Source organism: Octopus sinensis, linkage group LG6 (assembly GCF_006345805.1).
Source record: "Octopus sinensis linkage group LG6, ASM634580v1, whole genome shotgun sequence".
NCBI classification, from domain to species: Eukaryota; Metazoa; Mollusca; class Cephalopoda; order Octopoda; family Octopodidae; genus Octopus; species Octopus sinensis.
The window spans coordinates 110,778,962-110,799,590 of record NC_043002.1 but is presented as its reverse complement, the minus strand read 5'-3'; the positions used below and the strand labels follow the sequence as shown (position 1 = coordinate 110,799,590).

The following is a 20,629-nucleotide window of genomic DNA, read 5'->3' as shown; positions in this document are numbered from 1 at the left end:
TAATGTTAATAGTGTAAAACAGAAACGTACAAATTCTAAATAATACTGAGAACAGACCACCTTAGTGGCCTCTGCATAATACTTGAGTTCTTCAGGCTGAGACTCATTGTAAATGTTATCCAGTCCTGAACAGAGATTTTCCCAGCAGATCACATATTCCTGAATAACAAAAGAAATCCACAAAATAGCTTATATAATGATGCAAAATACAAAACATTAATAATAATAATAATAATGATAGCAAAATAATTTTTAATTATTTACATGTCGTATCATTTCCCCACTTCTATTAACACCTTAAATCTAGTAGAGTAGTTTGCATTTCCCACTTTTCTATTGATGATGGTGGTAATGGTGGGTGGTGGGTGGTGGGAGGTAGTGATAAGTATTCAGCTGTTCAATTTGGGAAATTAATAAGTCAATGAGTACTTCACACACAGTCCCTAAATTTTCTAAATGCAATTCTCAGACAATCAGTATGACTATACATAATAAAGTGAACATTTGAATTACAAGTACCCATCTCTCTCTCTCTCTCTCTCTCTCATATATATATATATATATATATATATATAGAGTACCGCTGGCGATTTTTACCGCTGGTAACCTCGTGAGTACCGCTGGCGATTTTTTTTCCTCTGTCTTCCCTTCTCGGGATCTTTCCTTCTCCTATGTTTCTGATGAAGAGCTCCGCTCGAAACATTAAACCCTCCTTCTTCCCTTCTTTCCTGAGCGTCCAATAATACGTTATTTGTTCCACGTCCTAGTGTTGTGTTTTTTTGTGTTTTCTTGTTTGGATTAACTATATATATATATATATCTCAAAGGTAAAAAACACAACAAACGGAAATTGTCAAAGCATAACAAGCAGGAAAAGGACAACAGCACAAAAATGGCAAACAGGACAAAGCAAGATACATAGATCATTCGCAGCCAATTGCTTCTTCAGTTGGAGTCTGGGATGCCTATGTAGTTTTGCCCAATCCTCTCCGATACTACTTGAAACCAGTTGAACCAAGGGCTTGAGCTGAAGGCATTAAGCCCTTGAGCAAAGCAAACGAATATACATATACAAACACAAGGAAATATCAAACAGAAAGGGTCTTTCGACTATCAGACGGCGTAGTATGCTAGCGCAAGGAAAAAGGGAATGGAAAAATCTTAACCGACCGGGTGGCGAGACAGATATATATATATATATATATATATATATATATATAGTACAAAGTAAGATAGGGGTTATGAATGTAACCCACTATGGGATATTAATTATCCAATATACTGTTGGTAAAGTACCCAATTTCTTGATACATAAATGTTTTTAATTGCAATGCAATTAATTCATTTATTGTATTAAATGGGTGAAGGTAAAAAAATATCTTTACTGTAAATTTATAATATATAATAAGAAAATGGAGAAACAAATTTGGTTTGTTCATCAACTTATGGATATCATAATTTTTGGATTATTTATTCATTTTACAAATGAGGACATCAAAAGCAAAGAAAATATTATATAAAATCAATAGATAAGATAATAATACAAATACAGATTTTAAAAGTCATAGTATAAATTATTGAAATTCAAAAAACTACTTCTTACAGCTGTTTCAGTCTATGGTAAAAAAGTTAATCCAACTTACATTGCCTATAGATATCAATATATTAGGGTTCTCCATTTTCTTATATATATATATATATATATACTTATAGTACAAAGTAAGATAGGGGTTATGAGGGTAACCCACTACGGGATATCAGTTATTCAATATACTGCTGGTGAAGCACCCAAATGCCAAATACATAAATGCTTATAATTGCAATGCAATTAATTCATTTATTATATCGGATGGGCGGAGGTAAAATATTTTACCGTAAATTCATAATACAAATAAGAAAATGGAAGAACAAATTCATTTCAATCATCAACTTATAGATATTACCATTTCATATTATTTATTAACTATATAAATAGGAACATCCAAATCGAACAAAACAATATACATCAATATGCAAGATAATAATACCAAAAGAATAATACACATAAAATGGTCCTTACAGCTGTTTCAGCCTATAGATAAAAGTATCTCATTCTGCCTATACTAGTCAGATGTATTGAGGTAATATGCAGTTAAAAATGAGGTACTTATATATATATATCTCAAGGCCTTGTCATAAAGTACAATTATAAAAATGTAAATATAAATATGAAACAAAATACACAGAGAGAGAGAGAGAGAGAGAAGAGAGAGAGAGAGAGAGAGAGAGAGAGAGAGAGAGAAACAGACACACACAAACAGAATAACTGATTTCCAGTACTGGCCTAGTACTTCATTGATCCTAAGAGGTAAAGCTGGCCCCTTTAGAATTGGAACTCAGAGCAAAAAGACCAAGAATGAACATCCTAAGTGTTCTGCTTGACAGTCTAATGCCTCTGACAATTTTGTACCATTGTTCAATGCAAAACATAAGTTGAAAGATGGAATTCAGTAAAGTTTAGGTATTGCATTCATGAAAATTTTTTATTCTCTTCCCATAATCTGCATTAGTCTTCACTGTAAAATTTAAATTGAAAGATCAAATTTAGTTAAAACTAAATTTAGCACAATAGATATTTGTCAATATGGCATAAGGAATACAGCTGATAAAAGAAATAAGGTGAGATGTCTGACTTCTTTATAATATTCATTGAGTCATTACCCAGAAGATTAAAATGTAAAATAAAATCATAAAATACTTACATCTAATTGTTTTAAGTAGGCTTCTATATCACGAAGGAAAACCTTTATTACTTTTTCAATGCTGCGAAATTGATATTCAATTTTTTCAAACTCTTCATCTTTGGTCTGGAGAAGATGAAAATAAACAAGAAACACATTTTGGAATGACAGAAGTTATTTCCCTTCTGTTTTAAATCTGGACAAATGGTCACCTGTCGAACTTGAATAATTGCAATATTTAATTTATTCTTTTAAATTCTGTCAGACTACTTTCCATTATAGTATGGCAGGTAAAGTAAAAACTAGCCTTGTATCCTTTCTGTTTTGGCTTTCGCTTTTCAACTCCTTCAGTTTTATTCCAATTGATGTATTGATATAGTTTTGTATGCTAATAATGGAAATGAAATTCGCTTTTGCCATATCATCACTTAGCGTCCGCTTTCCATGCTAGCATGGGTTGGACGGTTCAACTGGGGTCTGTGAAGCCAGAAGGCTGCATCAGGCCAAGTCTGATCTGGCAGTGTTCCTACGGCTGGATGCCCTTCCTAACGCCAACCACTCCCTGAGTATAGTGGGTGTTTTTTTACGTGCCACCCGCACAGGTGCCAGACGGAGCTGGCAAACGGCCACAAATGGATGGTGCTTTTTACGTGCCACCGGCACGGGGGCCAGACGAGGCTGGCAACGGCCACGATTCGGATGGTGCTTTTACGTGCCACCGGCATGGAGGCCAGTCGGGGCGGCGCTGGCAACAGCCACGATCGGATGGTTTGCTTAAAAGAGTTGTTGAAAAGAAAGAAAGAAGGAGAAAGACTAATATATTGAACTGCATCGTTAATGTGAACATTATTTGTTTTGATTCGACGTGAACTGTTTAAATGCTTCTCCATCCAAGTTGACCAAGAACACTTGTCTCATTTGAGTCATACTTTGTCTCACTCCTCTAAACACTTGCTCCTTAAATTGCTGCATCCAATAATTAATTCCTTTATACAAAAACATTGTTTAACTATGATACAGTAAAAATATGATCAAATTTATTCCAGCCATGACCATGCTATTTCCTACAGAGCATTTATTGTGACATTATCCATGTGCCTGTTTTCCTCAAAATGGTAAGATGTGATTTGAGGAGTATTTGGCTGGTATTTCAAGCACATCAAGTGACCATGTAGGTTCACAAAAAAAAAAAAAAAAGACATTTCTTCCTTTTTATCAGCTAAAAGGTCAATTTCACTAAGGGATGGAATATAGGTAGCTTGATTGATCTAGTTATAGTACTGGTACTAAGTTTTGACTCTGGAAGCTACGGAAGCATTTCAAATACTGTGTCAGTTAACACACACTTTTAATCTGATGATGATGATGATGATGATGGCAATGGTAACAGAATTTCTTAGACTGGCACAAGGGCACACATTTTGGAAGAGTGATATTGTCAATTAAATTGACTGGTATATATTTTATTAACCCTGGAAATGTGTAAAGTAAATTAAGCACCAACAAAGGATATTGAAAGATAAAACAAAATACGACATGTCATTTAAACTGTTGCTCTCCTGATTTTGTGATTGACTTCCTTTATAACAATAATAATCTCTAATAAAGGCATGAGGACACACATTTAGAGGGATGGTTTAGTTGATTAAATTGATGCCATAACTTGAATGACATTTTATTTTATCAATTTTCAAGGATGAAAGCAAAGATGAGTTCAATGGAATTTGAAGCCAGATATGAAGAACTGTAACTAAAAACATAAGGCATTTTGTTTGCCACATGAATAATTCTACCAATCTAAATGATTTCTAATTTTGGACATAAATCTGAAAATTTTTTTTTGCAGGAGTGGCTGTGTGGTAAGTAGCTTGCTAACCAACCACATGGTTCCGGGTTCAGTCCCACTGTGTGGCATCTTGGGCAAGTGTCTTCTGCTATAGCCCCAGGCCGACCAATGCCTCGTGAGTGGATTTGGTAGACGGAAACTGAAAGAAGCCCGTCGTATATATGTATATGTATATATATATATGTGTGTGTGTATGTGTTTGTCCCCCTAGCATTGCTTGACAACCGATGCTGGTGTGTTTACGTCCCCGTCACTTAGCGGTTCAGCAAAAGAGACCGATAGAATAAGTACTGGGCTTACAAAGAATAAGTCCCGGGGTCGATTTGCTCGACTAAAGGCAGTCAATTGACTGAAACAAGTAAAAGAGAGAGTAAAGAGTAAAGAGAGTGAGAGCAACAGTTGATTATATTGATCCCAGTATTTGATTAAAATTTTATCTTTCATCAACCTGGGGTCAGTAGAATGAAGTCAATACCTATAGTATTTAAATAACTAATTATCACAGAGTGTTTTGTCTGCTGTTCCATCAATTTGGTCAACCTACCACCCTATATAACAATAGCAATAATATCCTTATTTACAGAATAAATCTTTAACAAAGTAGGTTATAATAACTCTGACTTACTTGAAGACTGATGCCAAGATTGCTTGATAGTCGCCCTTTCATGCGTGTGGATTTCTTTTTTATAGAATGTAGACTGAGTTTTGCAATTTTCTCACTAAATGTTTCATCGCTATCTTTTTTATATTTAAAAACTGGAAACAAAAGAGACAGGAGTTCATAAACAAAACAGATTGATAACCACCCCGATGAAATATCAATATTTTGTCGTTCATTTATGATCAAATCAATGATAACAATTCTAGAGCATTGGAGATGTAGTGATGTAAGGAAATTGTCAGAGTTCAGGTCATAGGTGTAAGACAAATCTCTTACACCTAATATTTTAAGGTATAAAACATTATCAAAAATAAAAGAAAAGTGAATGCAACAGTTTATGTGTGTGCTATCACGACTTTTCCATGATGTAATTGTATACATGTATATTAATCTCAAAAGTTGTAGTGAATTGCTGGAAATCCATTACAAGAAATAAATCAAAAGAAAAAACTTTAAATAGATATTTGCAAACAGGTCTCTCTTCATTGAAAACCGGTGATTACCGTACTTTGACAAGAGGCAAATACCTCGAAACTGCAGTCCGTGCGTATCACTTAGGTTTACAAGAGAGGGATGACCTCCCTTTGCAAATACCATAAGGGCACAGATAGTGTGCCTAAAGCCAGCTGGAGACGATGATCTCCTGGGGCTACAAGCTACAGTAACACCCACCTTTAGTGGTTAGCCATATTGAGATGGCTAGTATACTTTACGTTGTCGAGCGGTTACTGTTTACATCTCGTTCAGAGATTTATTATTGCTTAATCAAAAGAAAATATTATATAAAGGGAGGTAATGTGAAAAAAATTATGATCTTGACATTTATAAAGAAAGGATAATGTAGCAAAGGGAGGTAATATTTAATTGATAAAATTCTAGTTATCTCCCAGAACAATACAGAAAAGATGAATGCGGGTTTGTGCCGGCATTTGTGCAGCTGTGTGTGTGCGTGTGCGTGTGTGTGTGTGTGTGAGAGAGAGAGAGAGAGAGAGAGAGAGAGAGAGAGAGAGAAGAAGAAGAAGCAAGAAACAGAGTATTTGCAGCTGTATATGTGTGGTATGTGCTTGAATGTGTGTGTGTGTATAATTGCTCAAAGATACATTACCTAAATCTTTTCTTCTTTTATATTCATTGATCGATTTAGCAACATCTGTCATGGAATCAATAGCTACTTGAATTTCTTTCTTGTCAGGATGGTCATCATCAGTAGTCTGAGAAAGAGGAAGAAGTCAAGGTGGAAGATCAATCAATTTTACACCCACACACACATCCCTACAAGCGGAACCATTCAGGCTGACATTCATAAATACTATGTAAACTTCAGAATCCAGGAAAACTTGTAGTGTGATCTGCATCAACAATAATAAAATCAAATTTAAGAGTTTGGATAAGTTTGTAGGCTGCTGTGAGGAGAAATTTCACAATTCAGAACTGATACTTCACTTGAGAGAAAAAACTTTTTTTGTTGAAAATATTTTTTCCTCTAAGATGAAGTGGTCCAGGAATATCAGATTTATCTTCTACCATTGGCATATGATCTTATCCAATATCATGATCTTCATCTTAATAAATACGAAAATTAGTGAAAACGAAAGGTTTTATGATCAAACTATAGGCACAGGAGTGGCTGTGTGGTAAGTAGCTTGTCTACCAACCACATGGTTCCGGGTTCAGTCCCCTTGGGCAAGTGTTTTCTACAATAGCCTCGGGCCGACCAAAGCCTTGTGAGTGGATTTTGTAGACGGAAACTGAAAGAAGCCTGTCGTATATATGTATATATATATATGCGTGTGTTTGTTTGTGTGTCTGTGTTTGTCCCCCTAGCATTGCTTGACAACCGATGCTGGTGTGTTTATGTCCCCGATACTTAGCGGTTCGGCAAAAGAGACCGATAGAATAAATACTGGGCTTACAAAAGAATAAGTCCCGCGGTCGAGTTGCTCGATTAAAGGCGGTGCTCCAGCATGGCCGCAGTCAAATGACTGAAACAAGTAAAAGAGTAAAAGAGTAAACTGCTTATAAGGCTATAACTTCTTTACATATATTCGATACCCTTAATCTTGATGTGCTCATCATTCAGTGCTATTTTTGTAAATGTTTAAGTAATAGTTAAAAAAAAGGCGCAGTTTCAGACAGTATTCTACAATTTAAATGATATGTTGGTATATGGATAAAGTTTGGGAAGATGCTGTGTGTTAGAGGTTATGCACAATGCTTTGCAGAGGTGTGCAATATAGTGCACATTGGGAATGGAAGCACTCCGTCGGTTACGACGACGAGGGTTCCGGTTGATCCGATCAACGGAACAGCCTGCTCCTGAAATTAACGTGTAAGTGGCTGAGCACTCCACAGACACGTGTACCCTTAACGTAGTTCTCGGGGATATTCAGCGTGACACAGAGAGTGACAAGGCTGGCCCTTTGAAATGCAGGTACAACAGAAACAGGAAGTAAGAGTGAGAGAAAGTTGTGGTGAAAGAGTACAGCAGGGATCACCACCATCCCCTGCCGGAGCCTCGTGGAGCTTTAGGTGTTTTCGCTCAATAAACACTCACAACGCCCGGTCTGGGAATCGAAACCGCGAGTCCGCTGCCCTAACCACTGGGCCATTGCGCCTCCACAGTGCACATTAAGGAAAGTGGGAAAATACACAGACATCAGAGAACATCCGCCTATAACAACAAACAGAACAGTATCTGCAACAACACTGAAGGTCACAGACCAACAGGTTCTAGCACCAAGCAGGTATGTTGCAACAAAGATAATATCAAGAGCAGCAAGAGCAATAGCAGTAGGAAAGAAAACAAAAGTTAATCATGACTATCCGTTTGATAGGGTACACCAGGCACATGCATCACAACCATATGTGCACAATATGGTGATTTCATATCAAGATAGACCAGTGCAGGACCTTGCAGGTGAGGCCCAGTTAGAATTTTCTTCAGGTTGAGTAGCCTATCCCACTCAAAAGGTCCACGAATAAGGGTTGTTTAAGGATGTTGAACGAAACACCCATATTTCCAAATGTGAATTATTCAAACCCCGAAGAATTTCTTTCAACACGTGACTTTGATGTTCCTTTTGCATAAATGTGTACATTTAAAATAAAAAAAAAAAAAATTTTTATATTGTTACACATTACATTCAGTTTATTTATGAGTCTTAACTTTAAGAAAAAAAATATTTATTAGAAGCGCGCTACTTCATGTTTAATTATTTTATTTATGATACATCAAGTGTTAGTGTGTCATTATGAAGTAGGATATAGTTAGTTTGTGTGTGTCTGTAAGTGCATGCTTCTGTTTAATGATAAAGTGTTACAAATCTCTTTAGAACAATGGTTACGAAAAAGAGCACCATAATACACTGATCTGCTAAGAGACACAGCCAAGTGTATCATGAAAATAATGAAATGATATTTCAAGATGTGAAAAAATTCAAACTGAAATACTAAATATACAGTAATAATAAATCTCTGAATGAGATATAAACAGTAACTGCACGACAATGTGAGGTATACTTACCATCTCAATATGGCTAACCACTAAGGGTGGGTGTTACTGTAGCTTGTAGCCCCAGGAGAACATCGTCTCCGGCTGGCTTTAAGGCACACTTTCTGAGCCCTTATGGTATTTCTAGGTCAATACTTAGAAACTGCAGTCCGTGCGTATCACTTAGGTTTACGAGAGAGGGATGACCTCCCTTCGCAAATATCATAAGGGCACAGAAAGTGTGCCTAAAGCCAGCTGGAAACGATGATCTCCTGGGGCTACAAGCTACAGTAACACCCACCCTTAGTGGTTAGCTATATTGAGATGGCAAGTATACCTCACATTAAATATACAGTCTTTGTAACTAAACCTTCATTTGTTAAACAGAAGAGGAAGCACTTGTTAATTTTCAGTACTGTAAATCCTATAAAATATAATTTTTAAGAGTTTTTTTTTTATTACTTTACTCTTTTACTTGTTTCAGTCATTTGACTGCGGCCATGCTGGAGCACCGCCTTTAGTCGAGCAAATCGACCCCAGGACTTATTCTTTGTAAGCCCAGTACTTATTCTATCAGTCTCTTTTGCCGAACCGCTAAGTGACGGGGACGTAAACACACCAGCATCGGTTGTCAAGCAATGCTAGGGGGACAAACACACACACACATACACATATATATATATACATATATACGACAGGCTTCTTTCAGTTTCCGTCTACCAAATCCACTCACAAGGCATTGGTCGGCCCGGGGCTATAGCAGAAGACACTTGCCCAAGATGCCACGCAGTGGGACTGAACCCGGAACCATGTGGTTGGTTAGCAAGCTACTTACCACACAGCCACTCCTGCGCCTATTTATTTACTTTTTTAAATTATGTACAAAGTGTGAACCAAAAATGTGGAGATGCTCTCAAGTCTGTTGCAAGTAGGAAGTGTTTGTGAAGAACTACTTCAGAAGATGGTTTTACAAGCTTTGGTATTTATGTGTTTGAGAGTCACAATTATCAAAGATTATTGTGTGTGCATGTGTGTGTACATAAGTGTATGTGTGAGTGTGTTTCTTTTGTCCTTGGTTCATGCATGTTTTTATAAGTGTGGACATGTTTATGTGTTCTTGTACTTGATGTACAAAACTCAGCACGTTTACTGGTTAAGAATTTTTGAATTATTTCTATATATGCATAACTTTATAAAATAAAATAAATAAGTTCATATAGGCACAGGAGTGGCTGTGTGGTAAGTAGCTTGCTAACCAACCACATGGTTCCGGGTTCAGTCCCACTGCGTGGCATCTTGGGCAAGTGTCTTCTGCTATAGTCCCGGGCCGACCAATGCCTTGTGAGTGGATTTGGTAGATGGAAACTGAAAGAAGCCTGTTGTATATATGTATATATATATATGTATGTGTGTGTGTCTGTGTTTGTCCCCCTAGCATTGCTTGACAACCGATGCTGGTGTGTTTACGTTCCCGTCACTTAGCGGTTCGGCAAAAGAGACCGATAGAATAAGTACTGGGCTTACAAAGAATAAGTCCCGGGGTCGATTTGCTCGACTAAAGGCGGTGCTCCAGCATGGCCGCAGTCAAATGACTGAAACAAGTAAAAGAGTAAAGAGAGAGTAAGTTCATATACTGTGCCAAAAAATTGAGTTTGGACAGGGAGCTTCCTTGATGTTTCCTTGAATTAGGAATGTTTTTTCTTTTTACTTGAACTATCTTAATATATTAGTTTGTATTCCTTATATTTTATATATCTTAATACTAGATATATACTATTTTATATGTATCTGTTTACAATTCTTTAAGAAAAACCTTCCTAAATTATGAATCTGAAAGTCAAAAAAATGTACGAGCCCACTTTCATGAATACTACGTCTATTTACATAACAACAGTATTTCAGAAAACATACCAACAACCCATAATAAGTATTCAATAATTAATTCAGCTATTATGAAAAAAAAAATCCATTTTAGGGGAAAACAATTTCATTATAAATAGAGATAGGCAAAGCACACATGTTTAAAATGTTTGCTTCACAATTTCATTGTTTTGGATTTTATCCCATATTACAATACCTTGGGTAAAGGTCTTCAACTAATTAATGTCTTGTAAATGAAATTTGGTAGACAGAAACCTGTCAGATGCATGTGTGTGCATGTGTATGTCATGAAAAAAGAACCCAATACACTCTATAAAGTTAGAGTTGGTGTTAGGAAGGGCAACCTTAGAAACCATGCTAAAGCAGACACTGGAGAACAAAGCACTCCTCTGGCTCTCCAATTCATGTCATCATGAAAGATGGATGTTGCTGCTGCTGATTACACACACACACACACACAAAATCATTGAAGATGTTACACAATGATCATTTCTGCCTCATAGGTTTCTCAACTTGTGAAGTAGAAACAATCATAGTGTGATATATCTTGAATATGAAATATATTCTGTTGTGTCTGGGGAGAGTCATTCTCTTTTAGTACCTTATTAATTAACACACTCACCTGTAAAATTTCCACTTTTTTCTTATTTTTATTTTCCAAAAAATTTTTGTTGCGTCTTGCAACCTTTTCAATAGAGTCAAAACTATTGAAAAGGCTGCAAGACGCAACGAATATTTGAGGAAAATAAAAATAAGAAATAAGTGGAAATGTTATCGGTGAGTGTGTTATATTATAAGGCACAAAAAGAAAATGACTCTCCCCAGATGCAACAGAATATGCTTCAACACACGAACTCATATAAAGAATCTTGCAAACCAAATCCCAAAACGAAATGAAATATAATACTCTCCATTTGCATCCTGAAAACTATATATGCACACACACCCACATCTATATCTGGAGCTTACTGGATAATAATAATACATATCTTTTTCCTTGGTAGTCTATCGGTGTCCGATGTTGATAAAATTTGTGTTTTCAGTGATGAGAGTGTATGTGATGCTGCAGTCCAAAGCTGGAAGCACACACAGGCGCCCACAGGTGACACAACCATAGTTTGTAGTCTGAACTGGGGTGGATGCTGCCCTGTGACATGACTCTCGCAGCAGTGAGACAATGTTGCCAGTCTTCTTGGAAGCAGCTGTTGGTCATGAGGTGAGAGGCCTCCACGCTGATCTGTCTGTGACAGAGGCTTCAAGTTCATGTGGACCAATGCCACTCCAGTTGAGATTGCTTTTCAGGATGTCCCTGAACCTCACTTTAGGCCTTCCTAGTTTGCATGAGCTCACACAAATATATACTCACAGAGCTTCACCAGGGAGTTTAATATCTATACATAAAAAAAAAATTACTGTTTTCACTTATTCAATGCCAGAGTGGGTTGGATGAGACTTCCATAGGCAGCTTTCTATGGCTTGATGCCTTTCCTGATGTTAACTTTTGTCTTTCATGTAAGTTACATTCTTTAACTCCATATATTGAATGACAAAATGTGGGACAAATAATTTCACCATTGTTTATGTAAATGTGTTGTCAATGCAAAGACATATAGACACACACACACAGCATGTTTCCAGCAATTTGGAAGCGCCATCTAATCAAAATGCAAATATGTGGGGAAACTACCACCTGTGTAATCTCTTGTGAAAGGTAAGAGAGTCCAGTTTGCTGGACATTGTTGTAGAGCTGAAAAAGAGGTAATTTCTACTCTTCTCCTCTGGAAGCCATCTACTCGCAATACCAGAGGGCGCACACTCTCCTACCCTGATGTAATCTCCAGGGATACAGGCATCCAGCAACAGGACCTCCATAATGCCATGATGGACCGTGAAGTCTGGCGTAGCATGGTAAATTCCATTGTCTCGACCACGGTTGAACAATGATGATGATGATGTGCCTAGCAACCTTCATTCACAAGGCGTTATTCAACCGGGAACTAAAAGTAGAAGACGTTTACCCAAAGTATTACAATGGGATTGACCCTGAAACCATGTGGTTGTGATGTGAACCTCTTAACTGCACAACCATATCATTATCATTTAGCGTCCGCTTTCCATGCTAGCATGGGAAGCGGACGCTAAATGATGATGTATGAGTTGGGTGAATTGTAAAATTGGTGAAACATTGATACCTTATGGTATTTGGTAACATATGTTCATGTGCTGAGTTCAAACCTAGCTTAGGTCTACTTTGTGTTTCCACTTTCTATTGGTAGGCAAATTAACAGGGGCAAATATTATTTACAAAACCCTTGAAGAAAGTAACCCAGAATAGCTGCAGCACAATGACAAACCAGTAAAATATTTTAAATCACTGACCTCCCTGGACTGGTGGTACGTAAAAAGCACTATCCAAATCGTGGCCGATGCCAGTGCCACCTTGACTGGCTTCCGTGCCGGTGGCACGTAAAAAGCATCATCCAAATCGTGGCCGATGCCAGCGACGCCTCGACTGGCTTCCGTGCTGGTGGCACATAAAATGCACCAATCCGATCGTGGCTGTTGCCAGCCTTGCCTGGCACCTGTGCAGGTGGCACGTAAAAAGCACCCACTACACTCATGGAGTGGTTGGCGTTAGGAAGGGCATCCAGCTGTAGAAACACTGCCAGATAAGACTGGAGCCTGGTGCAGCCTTCTGGCTTCCCAGATCCCCAGTCGAACCATCCAACCCATGCTGGCATGGAGAACGGACGTTAAACGATGATGATGATGATTCACATGCAACACTATTATAAATTCCATCTGTAACAACTATAACTATGTTGCTATGTATTTTTTTTCGATATTTTCTCAATTTTGATTGAATTACTTTTGGAATTGTATTTCTCTGGTCTATTTATTTTTGTAGTTTTAAAGTTACATTCTGTTCTGTTTTTTTTTTTTTAAATGTAGGTCCATTTTCTGTTGAAAATTTGAGTACGGCTTTATTTTCTTTCAACATTTAAAGTCTCTTGTAATAATATGATTGAGAGGGGGGAAAAAGAAAGAAAGAAAGGAAATGTCAAAATGGTTTATAAATAGACTAGCAGTATCGCCCGGTGTTGCTCGGGTTTGTAAGGGAAATAACTATATAAGCCTTTTTAGAGAGTTATAGCCAAAAAATAGCAAAAAAATGCATTAAAAATGGAAAAAAATGATGGTAAATTTTTTTTAAATCGTTGACTCATCGTAGACATTTTTAGAGAGTTACTTCCCTTATATAATAGCGAAAAAATGCATTAAAATGGAAAAAAATGATGGTAAATTTTTTTTAAATCGTAGACGCGCGCTAATACCCAGAAGGGCTCGATATGAATCACGACTATAAGATACCCGGTTTTGGTTAAACTGCACCGCAAAATGTGGGAGTAGTTAGGAATCTCAATCATAGGAGACAGACACACAACTTCTCTTTTATATATAAAGATGTAACATTAAGTAATGTATATTACATACATACCTTAAGCAGTTCACTGAGCAGAAGTGGGTATTTGAGAATTCTCTGAATGGGTTTTATAAGGATTGAACCAAGGTCGAAGACATTAGTTAGCTGACGCATGCATTGTAACCGCTGTTCAAAATATTCCTTGATCTGTGGATTATCCTCATACTGAAAAATCAGAGTTAATAAACAACAATATGATTAATGTAATTAGGTGAGCAAGAGAAAGGAAAATGGACAAAAGATTTTAGTAAGCTAGAGAAATATGTCTTTAGCAATATTAGCTGGGAATTGTGTCAACAGATTCAGTAATGCATAAAAATGTTAATATTTTCCTCAGTCTTGAGAATTTTCAAGGGTTGCTTTTTAGTCTTGATTTTATGAAATTAACAGAAGAAGGATAGGTCTTCTCTTAGTTAAGACACCAGCCTATTACAGGGTATTATTTGTTGCATTGTGTATGAGAGTTGAAAGGGAAGTAGTGCGGTGAAAGAAATAAAAAAAACCCCCTTAATCAGTTATTTTGAGAAAGAGAATACCAGAGGACAACTGGGAGAAATAAAAATCTCATCTAATTTTTCTTAGAAGAAAGTGTCAAGCTAGAAGAAATTAACAATGAATAACTAAATAAAGAAACAGAACAAAACCATATCCCTTTTCCTTAATCTCCTACCTTTTCAAGGAGTGTGATCACATCATCATGGTTCTTGCAATAAGGACCATATGCTTGTTTCATCTCATCTGCTAAATTTACAAAACAAGGACCTGCAAGGGAAAAGATATTGTACATTAGAACTGTTACCTCAGTGTTAAATCAAGCATTATCTTTGCTGAAAATAATTTCTCTCCAGCAGTGATTTTCTTTTTCTTTCCAAAAATATTTTTGTTTATTTCAAAAAATTTGTACTTTTTGTTCCTTGTTATTTCATTTCCAAATTCATTTTGACTTTATCTTTTGCCCGTTGGATAATCTTAAATGTGCAAAGCTCTCTCGTTGATGGAGAGGCTTTCCAGATTTGATAGCTGACAGTTTTAAATAATTCTCACCAGTTTCATTTTTCATTTTGTCATCAAATGCCACGTTTGACACTTGCTAAATTTGGAACTGAATCCACCAAAAGTTATTTCTACGAGGCTTCAGAACACTTATCCAATAGAAATATGAGGTTTGTGAACTCAATTCCAGTCTGAGGACATCTAAGTAGACATGAACAGATAATATATGAAGTCGTTAAGATAATTTTTCAGATCATTAGTCTAGTTTTAGGATGAAACACTTAATATTTATATCTATATTATATTTTGATCAGTTTGATCTTTGTTTATCATTAAGTGTCTTGTTTGTGAATGTGTACATTGTCCATTGTTCCACAGTGGATTCAAATTGGGAACTCTTATTTCAAAGCAAATAGAAATAAGGTTCTTATTCAGTGGCTGAATTAATATAAATATGGATTTAGAAATAGCAGTACCTACTTAAAATCCAGTCTGGGACTCTGCCCACAACAAGGAATAAGACACTGCTTGGTAAATAGAGACGGGACCCATTGAAACATACTGTAGATATTAAGTATATATAATGTGTGCGTGTGTGTGTGTACACACATATACTTTATCTGGGGAGCCTGCATATATAGAATAGCTAAACCATTCCAGTTCTAAACAGATACTGGTCCTCAATAAAACTTAACTAAGACCCCTAAGCAGTCCTCACATGCATGACAGGGCTGCTGCTACACACTCAGATATCCTAGACCACGTCCAAAAGAAAACCATTTGACTGATTGGTAAAGACTTACTAATAAATTACAAACACTGACCTACAAATGCATTGTTTCTTCTGTTTATTCCACCTCAATTACAATGGCTTCTGTTCCTCAGAGCTGTCTAGTCGCAAACTGTTTTACTTAGGCCTACACATTTTTCTCCTTCATGCCACCCCAACTTTTTTTCATAATCTGGATGGAAGCACTCCGTCGGTTGCGACGATGAGGGTTCCGGTTGATCCGAATCAACGGAACAGCCTGCTCGTGAAATTAACGTGTAAGTGGCTGAGCACTCCACAGACACGTGTACCCTTAACGTAGTTCTTGGGGATATTCAGCGTGACACAGAGTGTGACAAGGCCGGCCCTTTGAAATACAGGTACAACAGAAACAGGAAGTAAGAGTGAGAGAAAGTTGTGGTGTACAGTAGGGATCACCACCATCCCCTGCCGGAGCCTCGTGGAGCTTTAGGTGTTTACGCTCAATAAACACTCACAACACCCAGTCTGGGAATAGAAACTGCGATCCTATGACCGCAAGTCCGCTGCCCTAACCACAATCTAGGCCACTACACTAATCCTTTTTCTCAAACCTTCTACTGAGTGTGTGAACACTTTGGAATTCCTTTCTTGCATAAGATTTTTTTTTCAACAGACATTTCTTTAGAGATGAACATAAAGCCATTTTGACTACAATTATCTGGAAGGGTCACGGCCCCTCAGAAGAATGCTTAAATCTAAGAAGAGAAAAAGTAATCTTCAGCTACACAAAATGGGTAATGGAAGAAGGTTGTGTGTCTACCTGATACAATAAGTGAAGTTGAAATACTGAAAATAAAAGAAGGCATTTGAAAATTTTTACCTATAAGTTGATTATCAAATTCAGCCTTTGCAGCAAGTTCCATACTGCGAAGGAGCTTCAAAGAGATCTCACAGATATCTTCAATATTCCCAAACATAACATCCAAATCAACGCCAGGTATCTGAAATGACAAGAAATAATGTCTTAAACATCTTAAATATAAGTTACCATTGTAACTCATTTTAAACATCTCCCTAGTCTGGATAAATAAAGTGGCAGCATAAGCTAATTAGCAATTAAATATAGCTTACGAAATCAATCCATTTTTTTTCTTTAAATAGAACTATGTTAATTTTAAAAGCAAGTAAATTGCATCTGTACATATTCAGAATATGCAATTTTTATTTGTTTTACATATTCTGAACCAGCGACATAACACAAAATTCTTTTTTAAACACAGCCACTGTCTGTTTTATTCAGTATCCAGTAGGTTACGGGTAAACTGTCATTTAAATATATGATATTTAATAAAATGAATGTTCAACTTTATCATATTCCTGTGGCACATCAAAGTTATAAGTTAGAATTACCATCAGAATATCTAGATTAACCTCTTACCTGGCAGAAACGAATATATGCGTTTTGACCTAAATGGTTTTTTTCTATCTCTGGCGAGTTAACTCGTCAAAAGATAGACTCGCCAAAATCGACAATTAAAAAATATGTCTGAAAAAATACATTTATTTTCAAAATAATTGTTGGGTAAGGGGTTAAGAAAAATTATAGATACCTTTTCAACTGAGGGGCAAAGGAAATACCCAATGCATAATTGGAGATCATAATGGAAGTCATGCTCAGTTCCAAGCAGTTCTTGGACAACATTCTCCCTTTTCTCCTTCATTTTCTGCTTAATTTCTTTCAGTCGTTTCTGCTCATGTTGCCTTTTCTTCTCTTCCAATTCCTTCCGTTTCTTAAGCTCACTCTCATTTTCGGATTTGTCAATTAGTTTTTCACTTTCAAGATCTTTCAGGTGGCCTAAAAATCCACAACAACACATTGTTAGCATTCGACAGGTAACTGCATCGATATGTATGCTAAAAGGTTCCAAGTTGTAGCAGTCAGGCTGGTACTAATTAACAACTGACTATAGATAACAAACGATTACCTGTATCACAAGTCAAAATTTCATTGATATGACAGTGCCACTGAAGCAGTAACCAATAATTGTACAAACATATGTTGCTTAAATAGTTCAATGTTCATTGTATTTATCAAACCTACCCAAACAGAGAGAGAAAGAGAGAGAGAGAAAGAAAGAGAGAGAGGGAGGGAGTGAGAGGGAGAGAGAAAGAGAGGGAGAATGAAAAATGAAGGATATTTTATTTATATAAAATAATTTATATTAGAGAACAACAAGTTCTCTCCATGCTTCGCCAGCTCATACATCACCAATGTTATTCAGAAATAATCAATTCGCTATAATAAACCAAGATGACCTCATCTTGTACACAAATCCCCAAACCAACCAGTTCTTAATTACTACAACAATATCTGTATTTGGTGAAATTTTTGAGTGTAAGGTCAGGCTTTAGCAGGTTGAGAACCCAATTAATTTCAATGAGCCACAAAGTAATCACTCAACCTGCAAGAAACAACAGCCAGATCTCCTTTAAACTACAGCCTCCCCTTCTCTCTCTTTCGGAGAGGCACTGAGCAGCTATACGCACACATACACACACGGCAGTAACTTCCACCTACCGAATTCAATCACAAAGCTCCGGTCGGCTCAGGGCTATAGTGGAAGACACCTACCCAAAGTGCCGCGCAGAGGGACTGAACCCGAAACCATGTAGCTTGCTTAAAACAAAAAGAGAACTTGTTAATGGCAAGACAGTATGGTCTTGATATGCTTTTGATAATGTTTGAATATGGTTCACATGGGGTTAAACAATAACAACAACAACCTAGTTTCAAAATCCAGTTCAAGGGAGACCCAGAAGAAAATGAAACTAAGTATTGAAGGTTGATCTCAAAATACTGAACCTTACAAAGAGGATTGAGATATATGAGGTGCACTACTGTACTCAAGAAGACCCACCCAAACAACAGAATTGAGATCCTAACTAGCTGTGGAAACCAAGCCAAAATAGACTATGAAACCCGGTGTGGGCTCCTGGCCCTGCCAGTTCTTCTTAAGCTGCCCAACCCATGCCAGCATGGAAAATGGACATTAAATGTTGATGATGATATTAATATCTATTTCTTTACTTCCCACAAGGGGCTAAACACAGAGAGGACAAACAAGGACAGACAAACGGATTAAGTCGATTGTATCGACCCCAGTGCGTAGCTGGTACTTATTTAATCGACCTCGAAAGGATGGAAGGCAATCTCGACCTCGGCGGAATTTGAACTCAGAACGTAACGACAGACGAAATACGGCTACGCATTTTGCCCGGCGTGCTAACGATTCTGCCAGCTCGCCGCCACTATATTAATATCAGGTCATTAAGAACGAAATATCCAATTTTCTGATGCACCAAGATTGACAGTTGATAACTGTTTTATCCTGACAATTATTAGTTTTACAACATTGAAGAGTTGCATCATCACTTTTCGAAATGCAATTCATGGTGTCTGATTATATTGTGAGTTTTCTCTTGCAAATAATTTTTGTGAACCAATGGATAGATCAAAAATTTGTGTTGTTTATGAATATGAGTTCCATTGTAGAACCAATGCATCTCAGACAGCTCGAAACATCAATGAGGTGTTTGGTGAAGATGGGGCAAATGAGTGCACTGTATGTCAATGGTTTGAGAAGTTCTGGACTGGTGGCTTTACTCTTGAAAATCAGCCCCGTGTAAGACCTGAGACCAAGGTGGATAATGATGAGCTGGAAACTGTAGTGGAAACAGAAACATCTCAAACTACACGTGAGTTAGCAGCAAGGTTTGATGTTTTGATTCCAACTGTATTGGACCATCTGAAACAAATCAGCAAGGGAAAGAAACTGGACAAATAGGTACCACATGGACTGAATGAGCATCAAATGAAACATAGTCTTGAAAATTGCTGTGAACCATTTTTGCATCGTATTGTTACTTGTGATGAAAAATGGATTCTTTTCAATAATAGCAAGTGTTCTGGAAAGTGGTTGGATAGTGATGAAGTGCCAAAACACAATCCAAAAGAAGAATATTCGTCAAAAAAAAGCTAATGGTGTCTGTTCAGTGGTTCAGCACTGGTGTCATCCACTACAGCTTCATGAGACCTGGTAAGTCAATTACAGTGGATGTATACGTCCCTCATTTGGATGAAATGATGAGTGAACTTCCAATTAAACAACTGAGATTGGTCAATAGAGTCAGGCCAATTCCCTGGCAAGACAATTCTCGACCATATGTTGCACAAAGAACACTACTCAAGTTGTGGAGGCGCAATGGCCCAGTGGTTAGGGCAGTGGACTCGCGGTCATAGGATCGCGGTTTCGATTCCCAGACCGGGCGTTGTGAGTGTTTATTGAGCAAAAACACCTAAATCTCCACGAGGCTCCGGCAGGGGATTGTGGTGAGCCCTGCTGTACTCTTTCGCCACAACTTTCTCTCACTCTTACTTCCTGTTTCTGTTGTACCTGTATTTCAAAGGGCTGGCCTTGTCACTCTCTGTGTCACGCTGAATATCCCCGAGAACTACGTTAAGGGTACACGTGTCTGTGGAATGCTCAGCCACTTACACGTTAATTTCACGAGCAGGCTGTTCCGTTGATTCGGATCAACCGGAACCCTCGTCGTCGTAACCGACGGAGTGCTTCCAATCCAACTACTCAAGTTACAGGAACTGAACTTGGAAGTACTCTGTCATCCACCATATTCACTAAACCATTACCAACTGACTATTACATTTTCTAGGCTTTAGACAACTTTTTGCAAGGAAAAAAACTTCAACCATTATCTCTTGCCCTCCAAAATTCTTTGTTGCTG

The 20,629-nt window shown here is 37.3% G+C and overlaps 1 protein-coding gene across 3 annotated transcripts in view; it reads right to left on the bottom strand.

Moving 5' to 3' along the window:
- LOC115213054 (dynamin-binding protein) overlaps nt 1-20,629 on the bottom strand; it is a 298,806-nt gene that overhangs the window by 29,028 nt on the left and 249,149 nt on the right. For all 3 annotated transcript variants that reach the window (XM_029781959.2, XM_036504234.1, XM_036504235.1), the window contains 8 exons: nt 17,437-17,681; nt 16,707-16,827; nt 14,753-14,844; nt 14,098-14,247; nt 6,333-6,438; nt 5,192-5,322; nt 2,742-2,846; nt 31-159 (listed from right to left, as the gene is read on the bottom strand). In XM_029781959.2, the coding sequence (XP_029637819.1) occupies nt 31-159; nt 2,742-2,846; nt 5,192-5,322; nt 6,333-6,438; nt 14,098-14,247; nt 14,753-14,844; nt 16,707-16,827; nt 17,437-17,681 (1,079 nt within the window). The remainder of the gene's footprint in view (nt 1-30; nt 160-2,741; nt 2,847-5,191; nt 5,323-6,332; nt 6,439-14,097; nt 14,248-14,752; nt 14,845-16,706; nt 16,828-17,436; nt 17,682-20,629) is intronic.